This window comes from Helianthus annuus, chromosome 13 (genome assembly GCF_002127325.2).
Source record: "Helianthus annuus cultivar XRQ/B chromosome 13, HanXRQr2.0-SUNRISE, whole genome shotgun sequence".
Classification (NCBI taxonomy): Eukaryota; Viridiplantae; Streptophyta; class Magnoliopsida; order Asterales; family Asteraceae; genus Helianthus; species Helianthus annuus.
The window spans coordinates 9,964,499-9,989,745 of record NC_035445.2 but is presented as its reverse complement, the minus strand read 5'-3'; the positions used below and the strand labels follow the sequence as shown (position 1 = coordinate 9,989,745).

At 30.7% G+C, this 25,247-nt stretch overlaps 2 protein-coding genes across 2 annotated transcripts; both read right to left on the bottom strand.

Moving 5' to 3' along the window:
- Positions 1-8,234: 8,234 nt before the first annotated feature.
- LOC110900476 (ATP-dependent DNA helicase pif1-like) lies at positions 8,235-10,451 on the bottom strand. Its single transcript, XM_022147364.1, has 2 exons — positions 9,986-10,451; positions 8,235-9,898 (listed from the first exon to the last, which is right to left on the bottom strand). The coding sequence occupies exons 1-2, from the start codon at positions 10,449-10,451 to the stop codon at positions 8,235-8,237; spliced, it is 2,130 nt and encodes a 709-aa protein (XP_022003056.1).
- Positions 10,452-22,534: 12,083 nt separating this feature from the next.
- LOC110897473 (ABC transporter G family member 10) lies at positions 22,535-24,836 on the bottom strand. Its single transcript, XM_022144221.2, has one exon. The coding sequence runs from the start codon at positions 24,366-24,368 to the stop codon at positions 22,563-22,565; it is 1,806 nt and encodes a 601-aa protein (XP_021999913.1). The 5' UTR covers positions 24,369-24,836; the 3' UTR covers positions 22,535-22,562.
- Positions 24,837-25,247: the final 411 nt, after the last annotated feature.

Below are 25,247 nucleotides of genomic sequence, written 5' to 3'. Positions count from 1 at the left end.
TTTTCCAGATTTTAATTCCAGATTCATGAAAACAAATAGAACTGAACGAGTAACATATGCTCTGATATCACATGTTGATCAGTTATGTTTAAACATAATGGAAAACATGTAAATCATACCTATTACAGCAGACAAGCCAGCAGAGAATCCAGAGACAGATGCAACCACGGAGTTCGACATGATAGTCAGCTTGATCTGGTAATTTAGGATATATGTTCTTGATGGTAGTACCGAAATCTAGGGTTAAGATTTCGTGATTATGGAGAGAGAGATGGAGACAAATTTGTGTTTGATGTTAGAGTCTAACCTTAATCCCTCTCTAGTAATCTCCTTATATACATCTAAGGGGAAACCTAATTAGTTAATAAGGGTAATATGATCCATCAACAATTACCAACTAATTATATTATATGTATAATATATTTTGACCTATATAATAAAATTGATTATAATGACTACTGGATTAAATATAACATAGTAAATATATTTAATCTTACACGGTGTTCCCATATGGTACCACTCGTCCATGTGGACCACGTTGGACCCTCATCTAGCATATATAACACACTAGGTTATCACCCGTGAATACTCACGGGTTGTTAATCTATCTTTAAAAACAAATAAAGTATATATATATATGTTGAGTAACTACAATTTGTGTGATGAATAAGGTGTATAAATAAATTCGATGTGTATACTTCTGATATAAATGATTCATGTTAGTTAAGAGAAAGGGACTGTATGAATCAAATTATAATGGCAATATGAATTGACAATACTAAAAAAACAAAAGCATTATACCACAAACATAAATAAAGGGGGATCGAAAAGTAAATGTAAGATATAAGTTTTTTTCGTTTTTTAAATAAACAATGAAAGTCTATTACTGTAGCACTTATGATTGCTGGAGTTTCGTAACCAATAACTTGGAATTCGTTTTAGACCAGTTGAAAAAACAATCGTCACCTAAGGAAATATGTTCAGCTTCAAGTATATCAGGCCATCCAACAACACCGTACCTATGGTTGATAAAATATGCAAAGAATTGTTAGTAATACAAATAAAAATAGGGTAAAAGATGCATTATAAATTTGATAATAAATTGATTGACAAACCTTATTTGACCATCAATATTGAGTGTATGAAGATTCTTAACCCAAGTATTTCCTTTAATAACTTTGATCTTTACTTCAGACAACTCATTTAAACCACTTAAGTCAGTAATCAATTTCGGAAGAATCTACATTTTGTAAAAACATTTAAAATATGAAAATATTATTAAATGAAAAACACTAAAAATTAATAAAAAACAAACTGAAAAAAATCATCGTATCATACCAATTCATTAGTTACTTTGATGACAAAAAAAGGATAGTTATGATCGTCACTAACTTGTCGATAACCTTCCACATTGCTAATATGTTCATATTCTGGCTCAATCAAAGGAGTGTTGTTTAACAAAACTTGACGACCGTGTTTATTGAATATGGTAATATTAAAATGTTTCACGTCGTTTATTTTAAAACACAAAATATCACCAGGATTTAACCTAAGATCTTCAATAAATTGAAACCAACCATCAGTAAAACAGTAATTTAGACCTATCTTTCTAATACGGACTTCCCATTTATGATTCTCCGATACGTTAAGTATAACCTTGTCATCCGGTAAAGGATAATCATAATGTTTAGAAAGAAAAGTATTTGGTAGAACCTGTAAAATTGAATTATTAAAAATTGATGAGTATTATGTTTTCTATAAGTCGAGAAAAAAAAGTATAATAACATATAATAAATTTACGTACCATTGGACTTTTTAAAGGATTTTGAATAATTTTACAAAACGGTTTCCCCCACTCTTGATTTGGATCATGACAGAAGAGCTTGAACTTAAAAGTATGATTACCAAGATAGTTAAAAATAATAAAGAAATATCCATGGCCAAAGTAGTTTAAAACCTCAGACCATCCATCGGTAAAGTAGAATACATCTTCTATTAATTTGATAACAACACTCCATGAATGCGTTTCATCAAATTTAAGAGTAACTGTTGAGGATTGTAACTTATTCATCCATATAAATCGACTCATACTTATAGGTATTGCCTGAAAACCAAAAGAAGTAACGGAAATTTTATTTCAAATAAAAGATAAAACAATACGAATGATTAGTTTAAAAACAAAAAATAATGAAAGTTATGCACCTGTTGAATTGAAAGCGGATCAAATATAGTTATGATAAAATACGGACCATGCCGATACATTTTAACGCAAATACGAAAATTCAGAGAGATCACTAACAATCAAATAGCACAAGAGCACATACAATGAAAGAAAAAAACAATGAGTATCTATTTATAAGAGAAAATTTCAACATTATAATTAAAAATACAATAGATATTTATGTAAATTATTATTCAGCTTAATCTTCCCAAAAAATAGACGAAATTAATTTAAATGGGTAATAAAAATCTAAATTATTTTAATAATGTTGGTATTAATAAAAAAATTAACAGATTTATAAAATCTGGTTACTAAATAGTAAATATCTATTTATGTATAATATTTAATTAAAAAATGACTGAGAAAAACCTTAAAGTAATATAATATAAGAAACCGATATATAGAAAATTAAAATATCAATGTTTAAATATTAAAAGTAAAAAACCTAATGCAATTATCATATATCAACTGACAACTGCTTGTATAGACTTACCATCTTCAATCAAAAGTCACAAGGATCAAGAAAGTTGCAAACGGCGGTGGAAGAAGAAAAATTGGTAAAGTTACTTTCCGACCTATTTTCCGATCATCTTTCCGGTAATCTTCGCTTTGATTTACAAAGTAATTATCCAATCAGTTGAACACCAAATTTCAGTTTCAGTTATTTGACAGACTTTTTTCCGGCGATTATTTTAAAATTACACGTGAAATCAGTTCTTAGGTTTTGTCTGAAAATAAATGTTCTGTAGGTTATGTGTATACAAATAATATTAGATTGCATTGCATGTCTTTCAAAGTTTAGAATTTTCGGTTAATTAGATTATTTGGCTGATATTATGTAGATCTTTATTTTAAAATGAAAAAATCCTTCATGAACATTCTTATTTTGATGTTTGAATAGGTTATAACAAAAAAATTAGGCTTAAAATTGTTTTTTCTTGAATTATAATGTCTTTGTATGCGGCTACTCAATTTTTATAACTGATATATGATATAGGTTTTTATAAAATTGATTGTTGTTAATGTTATGTGTATCTAATAAAGATTAGATTGTATTGTATGTATTTCAAATTATACAGTTTTGGTTAATAAAGTTATGTAGTTAATATATTTTGTGTAACTTTTTTTGAAGAAAAATATGTTTCTTTGAGATAATATTGTTATTTGGATGATTGAATACTTTATCATGATCACTAAAAATAAGAGTTATCTTCTTATAAATTGAAGAACAAAATATATGTTTTTTTTAGTTGTAATCCAATACATTGATACGATAACAGTTAATTTGTTATTTTCATATGTATATTGTATATTGTATTATTCAAGTTCAATAGTAAATGTTTGTAACAGTTATTCTTATGATACAGGTATATAAAAATGAGTTTATCATGTGTAGCTGTGTTAGATGATGATTCGTCGTTAAAAGTGGTATGCAACAAATGTTATAAATAAGTATGTATAAATTTAGTTACATATGATTTTTTGACATAAATTTATACACAGGTCCTGCCAACTGATTTTGTTAAAACTGTGTATGGTGATTATTGGCAACGAAGAAAATTAGTGATACATCATGAAAGTCAAAAAACTTGGCCAGTTTCTTTAAGAAGTGTGAGCGGGGAATCGGTTATCACTGACGGATGGAGTGAAGTGGTAAGGGATCTTCAGTTGAGAAAGCAAACGTTATTGCGCTTTAGGATAATCGAAGACAAAAATATGCAAATGGATTGTTTCGTCGATAACATTTGTGGTCAGTCCTTCATAACAGTAAACCGTTACGGCGTTTTAAAGATAATAGTAAGTTTAGTAATATGTATGAATCACTTTTTTTATAGTTGAAAAAATAATGGTATACATATATAGTTAACAATAAAATACTACTTAACTTTTCAGGTGATTCCAGAACCGTATGTCACAAAAAATTACTCTTATACGCCAGTCAACGATTCTTACAACATAACAGCAGCAGGTCAGATTTGGAAAGTTGAGACGCACAAAATCAATGATATCTATGTTTTTACAAAAGGTTGTCCAAATTTATTTGATGATCTTCTTATACAAGATGATGATATACTACTTTTGATGAAGACGGACATGAACACATTTGAGTTAACAATTTATCGTCGAGGAGTTGAGGTTGTTTTGTCAAACAAAGAAGAAAGTGAAGATGATTCGTTGCTGGAAATACCTAAAGACACATACTACAAAAACGTCCAGTTTGTAAGTATTTTGAACTAAACTATAACGGGTTACTAATAAATATGAATTATTTATGTATCTTATTATATAACAGACATTTTGTGATGATGATGACTGCATGGATGATACGCTTTCTGAGGTAATAAGTTTACATTTATGTAGAATAAAATATATTACAATCAGATTTTGTAATATTATTAATTATGATTATGATACACAGAATGATGAAGGTAGTAACAAAGAGGATGTGAATACAAAAAAAATTGCTGGAAAAGAAAAGTGGAAGGAAGAAAGTTCTACTTCAATGAGAGAAGAGATAAAGCAATCAACAAAAGATGATGTAATTATGTCAAACATAATAATAGATGATCAGTTTCATTAATATATGTAGACATATTTACTTAATACTCATTCCTTATTGTTATTTATAATTAGTGTTTCTCTTAACAGGTTAAGAAGAAAGGAAAACAGGTTGAGGAATATGTGGGACAGAACTTGAAATGCCAAAAGTCTCAACAGTTGGACAGAGAACTCGAAACCGGTTTGTAAGTATATGATATGATAACAACATTGATTTTTCAGTATTTATTATAAATTATGATGTTAGTCGGAATATAATGTATTTGTTATAAAATAAGGTAAACGAAAAGAGAAAGAGAAATGATAAGACTTTGAAGAAACCGGATGATGAACGAAAAGTTGTTAGAAGGCTGAACATTGTTGAGGGAACTGGTAAATGTGATTTCACAACAAAAGGAGGAAACCGCATGGTATGTTATCTTTAACTTAGTCAATAGCAAACGGAAATAATGTAACATGCATTAACAAAATTTACTTTTGACTTATGTTATTTATGCAGAGAATGCCTGTAAATGTTGTAAGATTTGCCGGGTTCAAAAATAAGGTGCATGAGTTACAAGTAATAAACTTGAATGGACAAACAATCACTATGAATCTTAGGCGACAGAAGAATGGAGATGATGTAAGGTTTGCAATCGAAGGTTGGCCGAAGTTCATGAAGGATAATGGACTTCGTTTGGGTGACAAATTGCATTTCACATTCCAAAGTGCAGGAAATGTGATGGTCTTAACACATGTGGAAGGTGTTAATGCAGACTAACAAATACTCTAATGATGAAGGTGTTAATGTCGGACAAATCATGACTCTTTTATGCTACTTATTTTATGTTAACTTTGTTTTGAACACGTAAACAGTGGTTATGATGTTTTATTTTGTTACTTGGTATTTTAAGTTTAAATAGAACTACTGTTATATCATCAGGCTTTCTATCTTATTTTAGTATGTAAGTAACGTTGGTATTTTCTTAAAACGTTTGGTCATTATGATTGTTTAAGTAGATACATTTACATAATAAGTTGCTGATGTTTATATGTGATACTCTATTTGGAAATGTATGTAAAGATAGTCTCTTTGTCAAATGGTTGTGCATCTCTATCTATATATATATATATGTTGAAATATATATTTACATTTTAACTTGTAATTACTTATACCTTACGCCTGTTATTGCAATCGTTTGTAAAATTGCTGGATATAAAGTTGTATTACAATTACAAACCAAAGATTAAAAGAATGTGTTAAGTACATAAACAGATATTATACACTTTTAATATACATAAGCGAAAATAGTAAAATTTAAATAATTATAAATTAGCAGTGGGTGTCTAAAAAAATTGTAAAATTTGTATACTTTATATAATTAAAAATTAGATAGTTTGAATATATTTTCGTATTGTTAACTACATAAACAGATATTATAATTTTATATATATAGAAACTTTCTATTATTTTCAAGTTATATATTAGTAAAATAGTATATCACCAAATATATGTGATTTATTAAGTTAATTTAGTTTATATTAAATAATCATAAATGGAAAATTGATAATACATGGTAAGATCCAATGCAAAAGTAATCGTAAATTCATTTTAAAAAAGAAAAATGTGAAATGCAAAATAACCGAATTTAATAATACATAAAGTTATCTCATTTATAATATCTATAAGAAATTCATCATTACACTTTATTAACCTACAAAACTACTGCATCATATCCTTCATTAATCTTCACATTGCTCAAGAATAACCCAAAAGGAGTTTCAAGAAATTAGTAAAGGTAAATTTCCGATTTCATCTCCGTCATCTTATAATCCGACTGTTATGTTGTTAATCTCTACACGAACTTGCCTTATTTCTTCCAAATAACACATATGATGTTTTTTTTAGCGATTAATGAGTAAGTAGATAAGTAATCGGAGTGTCAGTATTTGTTAAGAAAAATCAATATTAGTTTGTGATGTCGATTTAAAAGGGATTATATGTATTGGATTTGATCGGAAGTTTACTTTTTTGGTTATATAATGATATATGGTTTAAATTTTCTGCTCGAAATATTTTTAAAAAATGGATTTTATCGGTTTATAGTTTGATTTGGATGATTAAATGTATTTGGTTGTTGCATAACTAAATTAGGATTTAGATTATTTTCTCTTCATCGGCTTATGACATTAGATTTTATTAAATTTATGTATTTTTATTTTTTATCATGAATTACAATAGGTGTATTTCTGCATATTCAAAAATGAGTCATTGTTTATTTGTAATTTTGGATAATAAAAGATGTAACAACAAAGACGTTTAAGATAATTTTGTTTTTCTATGTATTATTTTATAAATTTGTGTAATTTAGATTGATTAAAAATGATTACTACAGGATATAATATAAATGAAACAACTGAAACTAAAGTAAGTGTAATACAATATACATGAATCATCAAAACACATTTACGTACTTAACGTATGCATGTCACTGATTAAAAGTACTAAATGTATGCTGCATTATTTGTTATACTCTGATATTCTATTTTAAACGGATTAAAGTTTTATATCTCTCATAGAATGGCTGGAGTTGAAAACGATGTTATCGTCCTATCGGATTCTGAAGATTCTTCAGACGACTCGGAGGATTTTGATGATGATGATATTGGTCCGCTGACATTTATTGTGCCATACACGAAACGATTTGTAAGTTCCAACAACACAACTATGTTAATTAGCATCAAATATGTTTACATATTTTGGTTAACTTTTCTAGTTTTTTAAAGACCATCATAATGGAAATTATTATTATGTCTTGTAACTTATAGCGGATACCAGTGGAAGTAGCAAGGATAACAGGAATTGACGAAACCTTGAAAGTTAGAATAGCAAACAGGCAAAATGTGGAGACCAAACATGATGTTAGGGCAGAAACAAATAAAAACAGTATAAAGTATGTGGTGAAAGGCTGGGCGAAATGGCTAAAAGATAACAACATACAAGAAGGTGATCATTGCAAGTTCCAGTACTTTGAAGATATTTGTGTTTTCTTCTTTGCCGGCGTTATCCGCTAAAGGTGATGTTTGAAATTATGAAACAGGGTAGAAACATAATATATAGTAATTTTGGGAAAGGTTTAAAAAGTTATGTAAGTTATGTAGTGTTATAAGTGGTTTTCTAGTAGGTTAATATGTTTAATAGTTAAGATAATCATGTACGTTGGACTTTTATTATGTACGACTGTCTATAAATATCTACATGTTGTAGTTTATGTTTATATGTTATATTTAATACATAGTAATAACATCTTCTATTGATATAACAATGAAATACCATACAAAAAATTAAAACAAATTACATAGTCTTTAAATAAGTAACATAAGGACATGGAATTGAAAACACCCAACATACAATAAAACCATACAAAAAAACAGAACATCTTGCCCGATTACACGTCATAATACAAATTTTAAACTACAATTTCCCAAATATTTCTTTGTAAACAACGTTTGCAGTTTTATTTGTTGGCCTCCCATCTTTGTCGAATATTAAAACCTTAACGCCATCCTTAGTCTTTACCCTGGACAACGCAACATAAAGCTGACCATGTGAGAACACGGGGTCTCTGAGGTATATACCAACTCTAGATAGAGATTGTCCTTGACTTTTGTTAATAGTCATCGCAAAACATACGGTTATTGGAAATTGCCTTCTTTGAAATTTGAAGGGTATTTTCTTGTCAGATGGTATCATGCTGATTCTTGGGATGTAAGTTCTTGATCCAACATTACTTCCTGATAATATCTCTGCTTCAATAACACGTTTACCAAGACGTGTGATTTGAAGACGCGTACCATTGCACAAACCGTTTTGCTGATCAATATTCCTCAAAACCATAACCGGAACGCCCAATGTTAATACCAATCTATGATTTGGTAACCCTGATACTTTTACACTATTTAACACATCTGGATTATACAAATCTTGATGTAACAGATCGTTGATTTCCTCAGTCGGACATAAACTATCAGAGCTAAGATACTCTACTTCTTCACCGGGAAACAAATCAAGCAAACGGTCATTTATCTCATGAACAACTTCATTCTTAGGAGCGAGTATAGCTCTCTCAGAAAAGTAGTCACGGTCTTTATAACGATGAAGAACTGAAGGATATACAAAGTCAATCAAACCTTGAATTGGATCATTCTCATCAGTTATTAAGAGATGAGCAGGTATTTCAATATTTCCATCACCGTCGATAGAATCACCAACATTACCTTCGCCGATGTCAAGAAGACATTTACCAAATTCGTTTATCTCCATAACGTTTGAGCTACTTGATCCAACCGACAAACGCATGTTGATTGTCAATTTCAACACCTTGCAACTGGACCAGATGTGGGATGAACATAATGAGGCGTTTACGATATCTTTCCTGCTTCCATTTTGTACAACTGGTAGGATTTGTCTAAAGTCACCACCAAATACAATAGTTTTCCCACCAAATGGAAGTTCTGAATTTTGTGAATCAAAAACACTCAAAACATCCTTCATTGTACGATCAAGAGCCTCGAAAGCATGTTTGTGTATCATCGGTGCCTCGTCCCAAATAATCAACTTTGCTTCATATAAAAGATTCGCGATTTCAGTATTAGGCTTTATATGGCATACCGAATCTTCATTGAGATTAATTGGAATATGAAATCGCGAGTGAGCAGTACGACCGCGTGATAACAACAAAGATGCAATACCACTTGAAGCAACATTAATAACAATCTGTCCATTGCATCTAATAGAAGCACCTAAAGTTTTCCACAGAAAAGTCTTGCCCGTACCACCATAACCGTACACAAAAAACACACCACCCTTACCAATCCGAACAGCATCCATAATTTCATTATACACGGCTCTTTGATCGCCGTTTAGACAGCTGTGAAGATTATTGAACTCAGCCGTAACTTCATCCATGTCAAAAGAAAGCTCCTCGTTTATCAAACGGTTGCTCTCGGACATCAGATAGTCATCATCAGGATAAGGCATTGGTGAAAACCTGTGCAAGCTGGATCCATTACGAAGAAGGAATTTTTCGATTTTCGACAACGTAATATTCTTTAAACGTTCCTCAGAAACAACGAAATCTACAATGATAAGAAAAATTATTAAATATAACGAAAATACTTGAAAATTTAACATCACAAAATATAACAAAAGGATAAAAAAGATACCGCTCATGCCAGAATCTTTCCGCATATTGTATAAAATGTCCTCGGACAATAGCTCCCACGTTTTCTCCCAAACAACTTCAGGTCTAGATAGCGTATTAGACAATAGAAGTGTTGCAAACAAAGAACGAAGATAATGACCGTTTCCTGTGAAACTGGATTCTTTAATACACTCGATATATTCATTGTCATCATCTAACAGGCCACGTGCATAACACGCATCCCGAAATGTAGGATAAACAACACCATCATATGTTCTTATTTCTTCAAATGATCGTGGGCCTTTAACCTTAGTAAGAAGAATTCTTAGGTAATAAGCCTCACCAAGAGATGGAGACGCAGAATAAATTCTTCCAATAACAACATAATTTTGGCGTTGCTGCCAGCAACGATCTTTTAACTTCCACACATATTTTGTGGGAAACTCAACATAAGTAAGTTGTCTTGCTTCAGGCTTAGAATTGTTCATCTTCATCCATTCCAAGAAAATAGAGGAATTTACTTGAGGTTTGTTTAGGACATCCTCAATTCATCGTCACAACTAAATACAACATTTTGTTGTCCTGGAAGATGAAATGGTAACCTCATAACAGATGGATACCGATAATGAACATCATTGCCAAATATTCTCCAGCTGGCTTCACATGCGGAAACATATCTAGCTTCGTAGTACTCTTTAATTTCATCTTTTGGAATTTCCTCATCGGGGCCTCTGTCTGAATCAAAAACAGCAACAGTGGCTCGATCAGGTCCTTTATTAATGTATTTAAACAAATACTTTATTGAGCCAGCCTGATTGCACCATTCCACGTTAATGTGTGCCTGATATCTTTTGAGTAGGTTTTTGTTGTACGGAACTACACTCCTATTGTCTAAAGTAACGCCCTTCTTGACAACTGTGTGACCAGAATCTCTTCTCCTATAAACTGGAAAACCATCAGAATCAATGGAAGTGGAATCCAAAAACCTCTTCGGAAAATTCTTTGAACAACGGTTGCCAACCATGCATGGACATTTCATGTTCGCATATCCACAAGGACCATGAATCATAAAGTCACTCACAAGAGAATACAATTCAGGATCCTCATTCTTATCAGGAATTTCAGCTGATATAAAGGGATCGATGTGTTCAACCGTAGGAAGCTTATGATCAGCTTTCATAAATAAGCAAATATGCGCATGTGGCAAACCACGTTTTTGAAACTCAACGGTATAAACAACTACAAAACAAAAAACATTTTAAAGATAAGTATAAAAGTTAAATATAATGTATGGAAAGACCAAATAATTGTATAAATTGAAAGTAGCTGATGTATTGACATACCTGCATTAATATCGCCAAAAAATTTTTTTTGCTTCATATCTTTTATCAATTCATCAAGTTTCATCTTAAACAATCGACAAAGTATGTCAGGTCTGTCTTCAGGCTTAATTGAAGAGTCACCAAGAAATCTTACAATCTCAGGCCATTTCGGATTACATGTGATTGTGATAAAGAAATCAAGATACCCATACTTCCGACATAACGCCATAGCATCTAAGTAATTTTGCATCATGTATCGAGAACCACCCGTAAAAGATGAAGGTAATATAACAGGTTGTCCCGTATGACTCAAATCACTCTGACCAACGTCTTGAACATTTTTAAGACTGTTAAGCGAATCAGATCGCAGTTTGATTTGCTGAAAACGTATGTAGTTTAGCCTCTCACTCTCAATCATTGTGTAGGCATCGACTAAAAACTGCTGAAACAACCTTCTTGCATTAAGAATTAGAGAAAACTTGTTATGCCTATCCTGAATTCTATATGCAAAGAACTCCCTCATAGTACAAGTTGGTCTTGTCTTCTTTGTATTAGGACCAAATTCTCTATGAGGAATGTTAATTCTATATCCATCGTCTCCATACGGAAAAAGAATTGGATACTGTAGAGCAAGATAAGAAGGATGTAACTCGCTAATACGCTTAAGATCTCCAGAACGCATTTCAACAATAATATCACGGCTTTCAATCTGGAGATCAGGTTCATCAACTATCAAAGCAGCAACTTCAGAACACGTAGGTAAATTGTAAGTCCTACCGTCTCTATCCCTCTGTGAGATTATACGAAGTTTAAGAGTAACGTTAGGATTGTCATGGAGATGGTCTCGTACCATCCTGTAAGTTTTAACCAACATATTCGTAGAATCTAACATGTTCGTAATATACTTTATAAACTTCACATCAAGTTCCTTTGCCCTTATCGAAGCTTTGCTTGAAGAATCACTGTAAGAAAATAAACAGTATTAAATAATAGTTTCAAACGATGAAATGGAAAACATATAAGTATAATTTGTAAGTTAACATTAAGATAATGATAAGTAAAAAAAGGAAACAAATACCTAAATAACAACTCCCTATTAGAAAGCTCATTCTCAGTATTATAGATATAAAGCTGTGAAAATTTTGGCTGGGCTCCATGCTTAGGAAGAAGACTACCCATACTATGTGCATTCTGACCACTGATTCTATAAACAAATGGAGCATTACATTTGTTTATTTTAGTATCAACTTTTCCTCCCATCGAAGTAAAGGAAAACATAGAATTGTAACGTCTTATGTTCTTTAAGAAATATTTGCTTTCCTGATCTAAACCGCGAAAAAGCATCTGATAAGATGGATCAGAATCTTTATATTCAGGCAAATCAACTTTACCATATCCACAACATAAGCTATATGTTTGCTTTTGAAGTGTAATGCGACCCTTTCCACCTTCGGTTGGCCATAAGTTTGCAAAGCATAAACCACACGTAAGAGTTTGGTCACCATGGTCAACGTAATCTGAAGATTTAACATAAATTAAATAATACAGTACGAAAAAAAATAATATGAAACAACAATGAATAACATTAATCAGTTACCTTTAGAAACGCCTTTTGTGGCGTCTAACACAACCTCGTTAACATGATTTTCATCATCAGAGTCAAGAACAGCCATTGGTATGGGTTGTATTTCAATTGGTTTATGAATAAGTCTACGCTTTCCAGAAGACATCTTTTTTATCGAGCTTAATTCAGATGACAAAAATGTTGTGTTACGTTTATTGGATATTCTAGGATGAAGAGAAAAGCAATCATTCAATGGTAACGTTGATGAGCTTGCAATATTGTCTGAAAAAACAAAATAATTTTTTCGTAAACTTTTTGAATTAAATAATTAAAAATGTATGTAATAATATAAATATGAAATTTACCAGAGGATATACGATTCAAAGAAGACATAGCATTAGAAAACTGCGGTTCAATTTGAACTTGAGAACGTATGTTTGTAACACACGAAGTTGGTGTTATGTTTTCTTTGTTTGACCTCGTAATTCGTCGTGTTGAGGTAGAAGAGTCATGAATAACATTTGTCTTTCTATTATGATTTGAAAAAGATCCAGATGAATATGCTACATTAGGGAATTAATTACAAATAAGTATTTTGCATATAATTTGTTCAAACATTATATGTAGTAAAAACAATTAAAAATATGAAACTTCAGCAAGTAATGATTATTTGATTTTGTTTTACAAACCTGGTATTGTGTTTGATAGGTTTGCAAGTGGTGTACGGATGGGTGTTGAAAACTGATCGTGTAGTACATTTCCTTTCTTCTTCAAAGTTGATTGTGTAATAACGGATGATCTTACATTAAAGGACGAATTTAAATGATTACCTAATAAAATATAAACAGTAATTATAAAAAATGTAATATAATCGAAGTGAAGTTGACGAACAAAATTAGTAATGATTAATATACATAACATTACGAAACATAAATGTAAACTTACTTGTCCCAATACCAGTTGAAGATTCGGTAGGAAAGGTGGTGTTTGAAATATTGGGAGTAAAATTCTCTTTGTTATTTAACCGGATTGGTGTTGATGATGACGATGTTGAAGTACCACCTCTAGAAATGAATTTTTTTGTAACATTTGATCTCTTACGATCAAGGTATAATTTTCTTAACTTGCGCCTGTGTTTAGCCTCTAAAGCTAAAAGTAATAAAAAAATTAAGAATTTAAATATATGACATATGTAAAATCAAACATTAACAATAATAAAAAAATATAAGTTATATAAATATTACCTCTGACAACATATTCCGGAAAAGCAGCTGCATTTGATCTCTTATTATCAATATATAGCTTTCTTAACGAACGCCTACATTTAGCTTGCTCAGCTATAATGAGAAAAATAATACACCAAAATAAAAAAAATTAAAGAAATGAATAATTTAGAACATAGAAACTTTTGAAAAAAATAAATTGAAGAATATTATAACTTTTGACCATAAACAGGAACAAAAAACTTACATTTATTTTCAAGGTCAATATGTGAACGTTCTGAATAATACGACTTAAGTTGTTCAAACTTATTATGCATTTTTAAAACAATAGAAAGAACTACAAAAAAAACAATAATACATTTAGAATGAAAACCAAACGCAAGAATTAAAAGATTTATAACAAACTACATACAAAAATTACTGGAAATGTAAATAATAATGAAAAAAGTTATTCAAAAGCATAAGGAAGCTAAGAATGCAAACTCAGAAAACCATGATGATGTTTCAAAAGTATGAAAAGTATATGAATTTATAGACCTAAGCTAAAAGTTATTTATGGAATTCATATTATACATTACCAAAATGAATTTTAACAAAATTAATGATCATAAATATAAAAGAAATCTATATTTATTAGTTTCGATATTTTAAGAAACTGTGTCATTTTATAAAAATAGAATTGCTAAAGTTAGAAACTTTAAAAAGAAGATGTTTATAAACGTAACTGAATAATATAAATTGACATGATTAGCATATTTCTTAAAATTATTTTTGGAGTTGTAAGTGAATTGTTAATACTAAAATTATTAGTAAATAGTAAATTGATATATATCTATAGATCTATAGATAGATGAGAACTAATACCGTAAAATTTTTACATTTTACCAATATTTACATTATCGCATTATTAGATTACAAATATAAAATCAGTAATCAACGTAGTATCATAAAATAATCATACAGCATACCATCATACAATAAACAATATAACCAAACATAACTCTCAACCAAAAATATTGTACGATAACTTAAAAGGTAACAATATATAGGCAAAAGTTAAATTGTCTTGAAACATGAAAAAATGTTACGAATAAACCAACATTCAAATATTGAAATACCAAAAAAATAGTTCTTATTATTCAAATCAACCTCTCCTATATCTCCTTTAAGCTTCCTTCTCAACACACATGCGAGGCTTACTTGCTGAGGACGCCAATCCAACTTCATTCAAATAAACATCATCAAGGTTACGCTTCATGTCAGAGGATGATTGTTTCAAGTCAACCGCATAATCCTTTGAAATAGGTGTGGTGTTATCCCCAGTGTAAGAATCGGCATCCTTACAAAAAATAAACAAATTATAATTAAGGCAAGTATTAAAGTTATAGATAACTTAATTTTTTAATATATACCTTCAAACCTTCAGCACCAGAAGTTTGCAACTCAGACTGACTCATACCAAAAGTTTCATAAGCATCAATCTGTAAAAACATGAAAAGCAAACAACAAATACTTCAACTTAGATTAAAAGGTTATCGAAAGTGGTAATATATATATATAGATTACAAAAATCACTTACTTGATCTATTTTAAATTTTTTGTTGAGCTTATCCAAGATGTCATCATCAGTTGTAACAACTGATATTCCATAATTCTCGACACCATTTGCAATATTAAAGTCAGTTACTTTAATCACAAAAGCACACTTTTGATTAAGCAACTCTTCAAATTCAACGGGATATTCTCTTGGGAAATCATTAGTTTGCAATAACTATATTAAAAAAAATATAATGTGTCATTACAATAAATATAAAAACATGTGATTTTAATAAATGTAAAGTATAACTAAACATAACCTCGTCCTGAATTTGAATAAGTTCCTTTGCAGTTTTCCGAACAAACTTCATCGCCTCATGGTCAAATAATGTAAGCGTCACAGTTCCAGTTGAATCTTGAACGCGAACCGGTATTTTAAACCTTATAAACGATTTTTAAATAATGAACAAATACATGAGAATAGATCATATAGCCGAACTACGTCGTTGTTGTGGAACGAAAAATAAGATAAAGTATTACTAACAAACGGTATACCTGGACATCGGGAAAACCTCTTTTCCATTACAATCCTTGTTAGAACATTGATACAACTGCGTATCTCTAACATCACTTGTTCCATCATCTTTATCATAGGTTTCAAACTTTTTCTCAACTTTTGACTTGCAATAGTTACAACCATCATAATACCACATCTTATCAGAAACGATTGCCACAATAGTTCCAACAACAACAACTTTCTTTGGCTGTTTATTATTACAAAGGTAGTCAAAAAATGCAGGTTCAATTTTTTTTAAAATATAAAATATAAAAGAATAAATGTTTAGGAAAACCTCTAAGATTGATGGAAGATAAGCAAGTGGTGAAAAAACATCATTCTTTAAAAATTCATCTTCGACAGAACACATCATATATGACCCAGCATGGCTACTTGACTCACTTGAAGCAGAAAGTTTAGCAAGAAACCTATAATAAATTTTGAATAAATAAAAATGTTCAATAAAAAATAGTAATACATAAAACATACGAAAAAATTGAAAAAATTTTTAAAATATTGTTAAAATAAGAAAACTTACTTTTGCTTGAACAATAGCATGTCATCAAAGTTGTCGTTAATGAAAACTCTTGAACCATCAAAGTTATTGGATAATCCCCATTTGCCTATTCTTAGATAAAGATAATATAAGAAATACAAAAAAAAGGTAACAATTCTATTTAAATGAATTGTTAATAAATATGCAATATGAATTTAATACCTTTGTATGATTTAACTGCACCGAAATGGACAACAACGACAACATGTGCTTCACGCTTTTCGCTAATCATGTAAGAATACATGTCCTTAGCGTGATCGTCCCAAAGAGTTAAATCAATCTGAACATCTCTACAATATAATATAAGAAGATACTAAGTTTAAAAACATTTTGAATATTTCAATGCATAAAATGGAAAATAAACAAATAAAAGTCATAGTTGTTTCGTATATTACTCAAGATCTTGAAGCTTAAGATTAAGACGTTTCCCTTTGCTACCATCCTTCTTGTTAGTATCCTCAATGTTATAACAAACACCAACATAGCCAATGAAATCTACAAAAAAATCAAATAATGAGATAACATCATATACAAAAAAATCTATATATAAAGTAAACAAATATTATCGTATATAAAGATTGGAAATATAAAAAAAACAACATACCTACTGTCGTACCCTCTTTTATTTTCTTTGAAAGAACATCATTAAACTCAACAAAATTGAAAACGTATTGCGGACCGTCCCATACATTGCACTTTTCGACAAAGGTATGATAATAAAAAGTTAGCTTCTGGTTGTTAGGAACAATCTTGAAAGATGCTGTGTTAGCAGCAAGAGATGGCCGTTTAATGATAAGGCATTCATCAACATTAAGATGCCTCTCAAATTTTGAAAATAGCTTGTGCATGCAAGAAGCTTGAATTTTGCTACCCTATGTATACATAAAGAATAACATGAAAAGGATATGTTAAAAGGCTAACAACATCAACTAAAAATAAACAACAAACAAAAATTTCATTAGTTTACCTTTTCATCCATCAGTATCATATCTATCCGATATGTCTCCCTTTCATTATCCCTCATTTTCTTCCTCCACAAACTAACAATTTTAACCTTGATAGTGTAGTTTGTGGTAAGAACATCAATATCGTTTAGCAATGTAATCCGATCAACGTTTTCCATGATAGGTAATAAGCAATCGACTGTTGGACAAGTACTACTTGTTTGCTTACCGTTCGTCAACAAAATGATCAATTTATATAAAATTCATAAAGTCCTAATTTTAAGAAACATATTTTCATTATTTCTACTAAAAATAATAGTCTTTCTATCAGGGCATAAGTAAGGAAACGATATAATTTATAATTACATACTAACAATTAACATAAATTCAAATTTGTAAAATTGGAAACTGTATATATTAAGAATATTAATCCGGGTTTACATTAAGAATTTAAAACTTATTTAAAATTATTTAAGTAATTTAAGTAAAATCTTATATTGAAAACCTATTTTATATAATTGACAACCTTTAATAAAATATTGAAAATATTTTTGTGTATCTTTATATGAATAATAAGTTTCCAAATTTATAATATACAAACTGTAAACTAAGATTAATAAATTGGAAAATAAAGACTAAATTTTGAATTTGTTATATACTAAGATCCAGTTGACTTTCGATAATTATAATGTTTATAATAATTGTTAGTTTTGAAAAATGTTATATAAAAAAATTAGAATGAAAGTTGGGAAACATAAGATTCAAGCTGACCAAATGATAATCAGAGTGTAATCTATGTATTATATATGTAGTACTACAGATTCATAATACTATGTTATAATAATAAGAACTATATACTATATGTAGATGTAGATTAATTTTAAAGATTAAAGCAAGAATGGGATACAAAATTAATTAAAATCATGTTAAATGATTAATTCATTAAAATAAAATTGTTTTACATATAATTTTTGAATAAATTTGTAACATCATTAGCAATATACAACGATTTATAACATTTAAGTAATTAGTATTTAACACAGAGATTAAACTTTCAAGACATGCCAAATGAGTGGTTAAACAAAAAGAAACAGTACGGAATAAATGTAATTAATTGAAATTAGAAGCAGACAAAGGTTTTTTAATTTGTAACATATAGAAGCATCAGACAAGTCTTTATAAAATTTAAGAAATTACTGTTTAACATAAAAACCATAACGACTGTCAAAACAAAAAAAAAACAATATATAGAGTTAAAATCTAACATATGAAAGGCAAAAAAATTTCCATCAATGTGATATAACTAATTAGTACGGCTATCGTAAGGTTCAACTCGTTCAACACTCAACACCTGCTCATTCTCATCAAAAGAATAGTGAACCGTGTCAAGGACGTTAATTCTAGCAGCTTTCATGAACTTCTTCCAACCGGTCAAAGCGTATCGCCAACCTCCTCCTGTTTTTTTTTCCCGTCTTGTACCGTTGGTAAATTGCTTAGGTGGATCGAGATGCATAAGCCTAACAGTGATATCTTTTAAACCTTCATGAAGTCTAGCCATCCGTGAAACAGGATCCGGAATCCTCTGTATAGATGTAAAAATAAAAATAATAATAAATATGAAAGAAAAATAACAATGTATATTAAGTAACAAAAGAATGCAAATCATGTTTAGAAATGTTGAAAAAATGATATTAAAACTTACAAAATAACGTTCACCAGCCATACGTCTAAAACGACGAACAGAACCATGTATTTGTACTTCACCTTCATTTTCAGCATCGATAGGTGCAACTTCAGGCTGCAAATTAAGGCATATAAATTGTATAACATTAACATATAAAAGCTTATAAAGTAACGAAATTAAACTTACCACTTCGATGTCTAGATCAGAAAAATCGACTTCAAGTCCGTTTTGTCCAAAAACTTTTAAAAGGAAAAAATTGCCAAAACCTTTTGTAAATAACAAAATACAATCAACCTTCAAATGTAACATACTGACCATTACGTCAAAACCAACGGTAAATCCAACTTTACCGTCAGATGTTTCAATGGCAACATTAAAAATTTTGTTACCCAACATTACAGTAGATATTACATCATTTGATGAATATTCATAAACTTTTGGCAGGATGCTTTCAGGAATGACCTGTGGGAATAAGAAACAAAGAAAAAAAATCTATTCAGAATATAAGTATTTGATCATACATACAATAAGAAAAAATAAATAATATATCTTACATAAAAATGCGATGATGGAGGTAGCAAATACGTCCAAAAAGAGCCACGACTAACGCCATCAACGTAAGATGTTAATTTAAAAGTAGTAGACGATACGGGATTAAATACTACCAAACAACCTTTCGTTAGACTCAAATGTTCTACAACATTGGACCAACCATGGAAGAGGAATAACTTTCCTTTAGCACCGCTTAAACAAACATTAAACTCTCGGCCATCTTGAGTGTGTATCATAACATTGGTAGGACCTTTATAAACACCCCATAGTTTGCAAACAACATCATCTGGAATGCACTAACAAAAAAAAAAAAAAAAAAAAAAAAAAAAAAAAAACAATTACAATATCATTAAATTTATAAATAACACAATTATAATAAACTGTATTTAATATGAACAAAACAAAAATTATGTAATAAATTGTCACTTACCAAAATAACTGTATCTGCTACATTCATTAGCCTAATTAGTTAATAAGGGTAATATGATCCATCAACAATTACCAACTAATTATATTATATGTATAATATATTTTGACCTATATAATAAAATTGATTATAATGACTACTGGATTAAATATAACATAGTAAATATATTTAATCTTACACGGTGTTCCCATATGGTACCACTCGTCCATGTGGACCACGTTGGACCCTCATCTAGCATATATAACACATTAAGACCATTCAAATGGATGATTTTAGGAGAGAGAAAGTGAGGTGGAGGTGAGAGATTAAAGTTTTGTTCTTGCACAAAACACATAAATACATCTTTGTAAGTGTGATTAGAAAAGAGGAGAAGGAACTGAAGTGATGTTTTTATGTGATCTGTGTAGGACATGGGAGAAAAAAAAACATATGATTGGTGGGGCAAATGTCATATTAAAGTCCATCCCAAACTCATTGGGTATTAGGTATACCTATTAGTTTATTAAAAATACACGACGGATATACCTACCTAAAACCCGTCGAGTGTACCTAGCCTAAAACCGATCGGGTATCAATGGTAAACATTATTTATTCAAGAATGAACATAAAACATAACATTAAGTAATGGCTTTGCTAAGTTAACTGAATTGGACATTCATAAGTTTACGTATATACTTGATTCTTTAGTTATAGAATCATCAAATCATTTAAAACCGGATTCATTGCAAAATAGAAATTGAAACAATACCTGAAAAATAGAAAAAACCAAGTAAAATTTGATCTAAATGGTTCATGGTTCATGTGCAACTAGGAAATACAAACACATAAAATTGAACATATCTGTAGAATTGTCAATGTCATCTAGAGTTGGACAAGTTAAATTTTAATTTTCAAACTGAATTTGAAAACCAAAAGTCAGAATGAAATGGATAATACTTATAAAATCTTATATTAACTTAGATTGAAATAAATAAAGAAAGAAAATTATGTGGGATTACTCGGGTATATAATCGGATAAATGGGGCTATGTTATCGACTAATCCGGCATATTACAAATCCCAGACCTATCCCAAACTCATGAAAAATTCCAAAAGTCATCCCAAACACGTCCCATACCCTAATGAGACGGGTAATATCCGTCCTAAATATTTTGAGTTTTTCCATTAGGTTTGGGTTTTATTGCGATCCCTAATTGAGTGCTCTAACACTAGACCTGACATGGATCCGAATATTGGTTTCGATCTAATTACACTTTTAACTAACCATATATTAATTTTAATACATGCAACCAACATTACTATTACTATTATTATTGTGATTACAATACATGCTAACATTATATTATATTATATTATATATTATATATTATATATATATATATATATATTTATTGTTGATGAAATATGATGAATAGTAACTTCTTTTTTATAATAATATATAGCTTTTCATTATTCTTTTATTTAATATACTACTCCCTTCGTCTCATTAAAAGTGTCCTATTTTGAATTTTCAAAGTCTTTATTTATAAACTTTGACCTTAAATTATTTTGTTTGTGTTAGATAATACTTGATGAAAGTTATATGATTTGATTGTGTTTTACAAGTGTTTTTATTGGGTTAATTTTCATCAAGTTTTATGTAACACAAAAAATATATAATTAAAGTCAAAGTTTATAAATAAAGACTTTGAAAATTCAAAATAAGACACATTTAATGGGACGGAGGGAGTATAATAGTTTACTATTATATTTACTTTTAATAACATATTTATAATTTTTTTTCTTTTTTATAACATATATTAATTTATCGATTAATTTGATACTTCTTCAATAATTTACGTTTATAACTTTTTTTCTAAAAACTTAAGTATATAGTTGTGCTTGATTTTTCCCCGACATTCCGTTATAACTTTTGTTAAAAACGAAGTTGTACTCAAGATAAAGTATTTATTTGGTATCATAAAACGGTACGATGATAAACTAAGCCGTTCTAATGGTTTGACTTTCTAAACAATATGCTTTATTTTCAAATCACGTTTGTTTTACATTATCATTTGCTCGGTTTCGCCGCAACGCGCGACGTAAATTTAAACTAGTAACAATAAAAAATGAACATAGCATATATTGTATGTTTTCCACTGCCATAACAAGCCCAAAAATCTGGTAACAATCATCGTTAATATTAGTTACGAACACCAACACAACAAATAATAGAACATGTAAAAAAATAAATAAATTAATTTCTGGTTTTGTGACATCTAAACCACAAAATTATGAAACACAAGACTCTATATCCAACTATAAACCCTAACATGACCCCAAGGTTACTCCATTTCTGTGTCTCATTTATTTGCTGCTGCTTCAAGAACCCATCTCCATACATTCTGCACTTTCCACCTTCCATTTCAACACACATATTCTTCCCTTCTTTCCCTCCATACTCATTGATCATCAAACACTCAAATGGGTACTTGAATAAACTCATGTAATGCATAAAGATCCAGTACTTTGGTATGCTATCTTTTGCTATAAAATACCCAGAAAAAAGAAAGAAACAACCCATCAACCCAGAGATCACAGACGTCCCCAAGATGAAATTTGGCACTAGTGCACTGAAACAAGCTGTGAATGAGTTTGACATCAAGATCACCATCCATACCACTAATCCAAAGTAGAAGAAGCTGGCGAATTCGGCCTGTAATCCCACGAGCCAGTAGACCGGGATCGTGTAAAGTAGACCGATCATTAGAAGGAATGGAAGGAAGATGAGGGTGTTTGAGATTACATATGACGAAACTCGATACGCTCCTCTTGATGTTTCTCTCATTAGGATTCTTCTTTCTTGTAAGAAGATTGGTAATCCTTCTGTAGATGATGAGAGTAAGAAAGTGAGACTGAATGCGAAGAACCCTAAGCGCGCTTGCAATGCGAGATTCCCTTTGTTATTCGACATGTTTACGAAGATGGTTCCGAGGATTAAGCTTGAAAGTGTGGCTTGGATGATCCTTGTGATGAATAGTTGTTTGGTTCTGAATATGTTTTTGAAAAATCTTTTGCTAAGAATGGTTACTTCTTCGAAACGGGTATTTGGGTATGGGATTTCACTGTCTTTTTCGTGTTCCTCGTGTATCTCGATTGGTTCTGCTGATGGTTTCGGGATTTGTATGGTCAAGACAGTGGCGACATCAATGGCGAATTCGAGAACATTGACACGAGGCGGGATGCAGTGACCGGACACTTTGAGTCTATGTTCTAGCGATTTTAACGATCCGTTATGGAGAACGAATCCATTCGAGAGTAAAACAAGTCGATCGATAAGCTCCAAGATGCGAAAACCGGGTTGGTGGATGGTTAACACGATCGTTTTACCTCGACTGGTTGCCATTGATTTAAGAAGCGATACAACACCGAAAGCTGAATTCGAATCTAGCCCGGAAGTAGGTTCATCTATTAGAATCACAGAAGGATCATGAACTAGCTCAACTCCAATCGAAACCCGTCTTCGTTCACCACCCGAGATCCCATGGTTCGAACCCTCACCAATTCTCGAGCTCGAAACGCTCTCCAAACCGAGCTCATTCACCAAAATCTTGACGCGATCAACCGCTTCTTTTCGACTGCATCTTAACCTCAAAAACGCGCTATACATGAGTGTTTCTTCAACCGTTAAAGATGGGAATAAAGCATCATCTTGAGTTACATATCCAGCGAGTCTCCGGAACCGTTTTGTATCAATAGGATGGTTATTGATCAAAACGTGTCCGGAGACTTTGCTGGAAGAGATATTCCCGGCAAGAATATCCAACAGGGTTGTCTTTCCGGCCCCACTAGGGCCGGCAATCGCTGTCAGATAGCCGGGATGAGCTTCACAGCTCACATCATTCAAGATAAACTTTGGAGGTTTCTTGAAGTAACTTTGAAGCATACCCCCTTTAAAGTCACCATAATGGTTGGAAGTTTTGTATGCTAGATTCTTGGTTTCAATCTTGTATGAAGTTTTCCGGCCACCGCCGGCCACTGGAGACGTTACCGGCAGCTCCATTTGTGTATGTGTTTGAAAGATAGAATGCTGTAAATAAGTGTTATTTTGATTTGTGTTAGATGCAAGAGAAAAGAAAGAGGAGATGAGCTAACACAACCAACTTATGTTGTGTGTATTTCCATGCAAAAGTGTGGTTGACTATTTTGGGGTGGAATAAATGAAATTTGGTGGGAGTAGGGTGGAAATTTGGAAAATACACATAGTGGGTGTGTGTATGTATGTGTTGTTTTACTAGGTGAACTGCTGGTTGACCATTTGGTATAGTGTTTGGTTTGGTGACTATATCAAACAAATTTCTTTCTCTTGTTTAAAAAGGGAAATAGGTAACACCTTGATATTTCAATATGGGGTTGCAACGAGTTTAAATTTTATAGTAATTTTTTTATCCAGGGAAGAGTATTTATTTTACTGCTGCTATCATACTGGTACTGTATTAAATTGTTATCGATCGAACACCATTGGTACCGACATTGTTTTGTCAGCTTTTTGTTTTCGTACCCTTCAGTTTCGGTATTTTCATTGATAGCTGTACTGACAAAATTCGTATAGTATTTGATTTATACTTTCGCTCGTTTTTGGTTTTGGTATTTTTGGGTACAGTATTTGGTTTATACTTTTACTCATTTGCGACCAAATTAAGTTGCTAAATTTGAGGATACGTACAAATTTTGGGCGACTCAGTTTAAACTAGAATGTCGAATTCGTGTTAGTTTATGGTTTTGGGTCTAACTTGAATAAAGCTTATAAAAAAATTTATAGTTATAACATATCTTTTCGAGTTATTCAAAGTATGGTAACTAACTTACTTAAGTGCACAAGTTATGTTAGATATTTCAAAGATATTTGAGCCTCATTAATCTAGATTCCTTTTTAAAAAAG

What these genes read in the sequence shown, in the direction of transcription:
- LOC110900476 (XM_022147364.1), bottom strand. Translation starts at nt 10,451, where the DNA reads ATGAACAATTCTAAGCCTGAAGCAAGACAACTTACTTATGTTGAGTTT. An exon ending in GAAAGATTCTGGCATGAGCG is followed by an intron (nt 9,899 to 9,985) that starts GTATCTTTTTTA and finishes TTATCATTGTAG; the next exon opens with ATTTCGTTGTTTCTGAGGAA.
- LOC110897473 (XM_022144221.2), bottom strand. Translation starts at nt 24,368, where the DNA reads ATGGAGCTGCCGGTAACGTCTCCAGTGGCCGGCGGTGGCCGGAAAACT.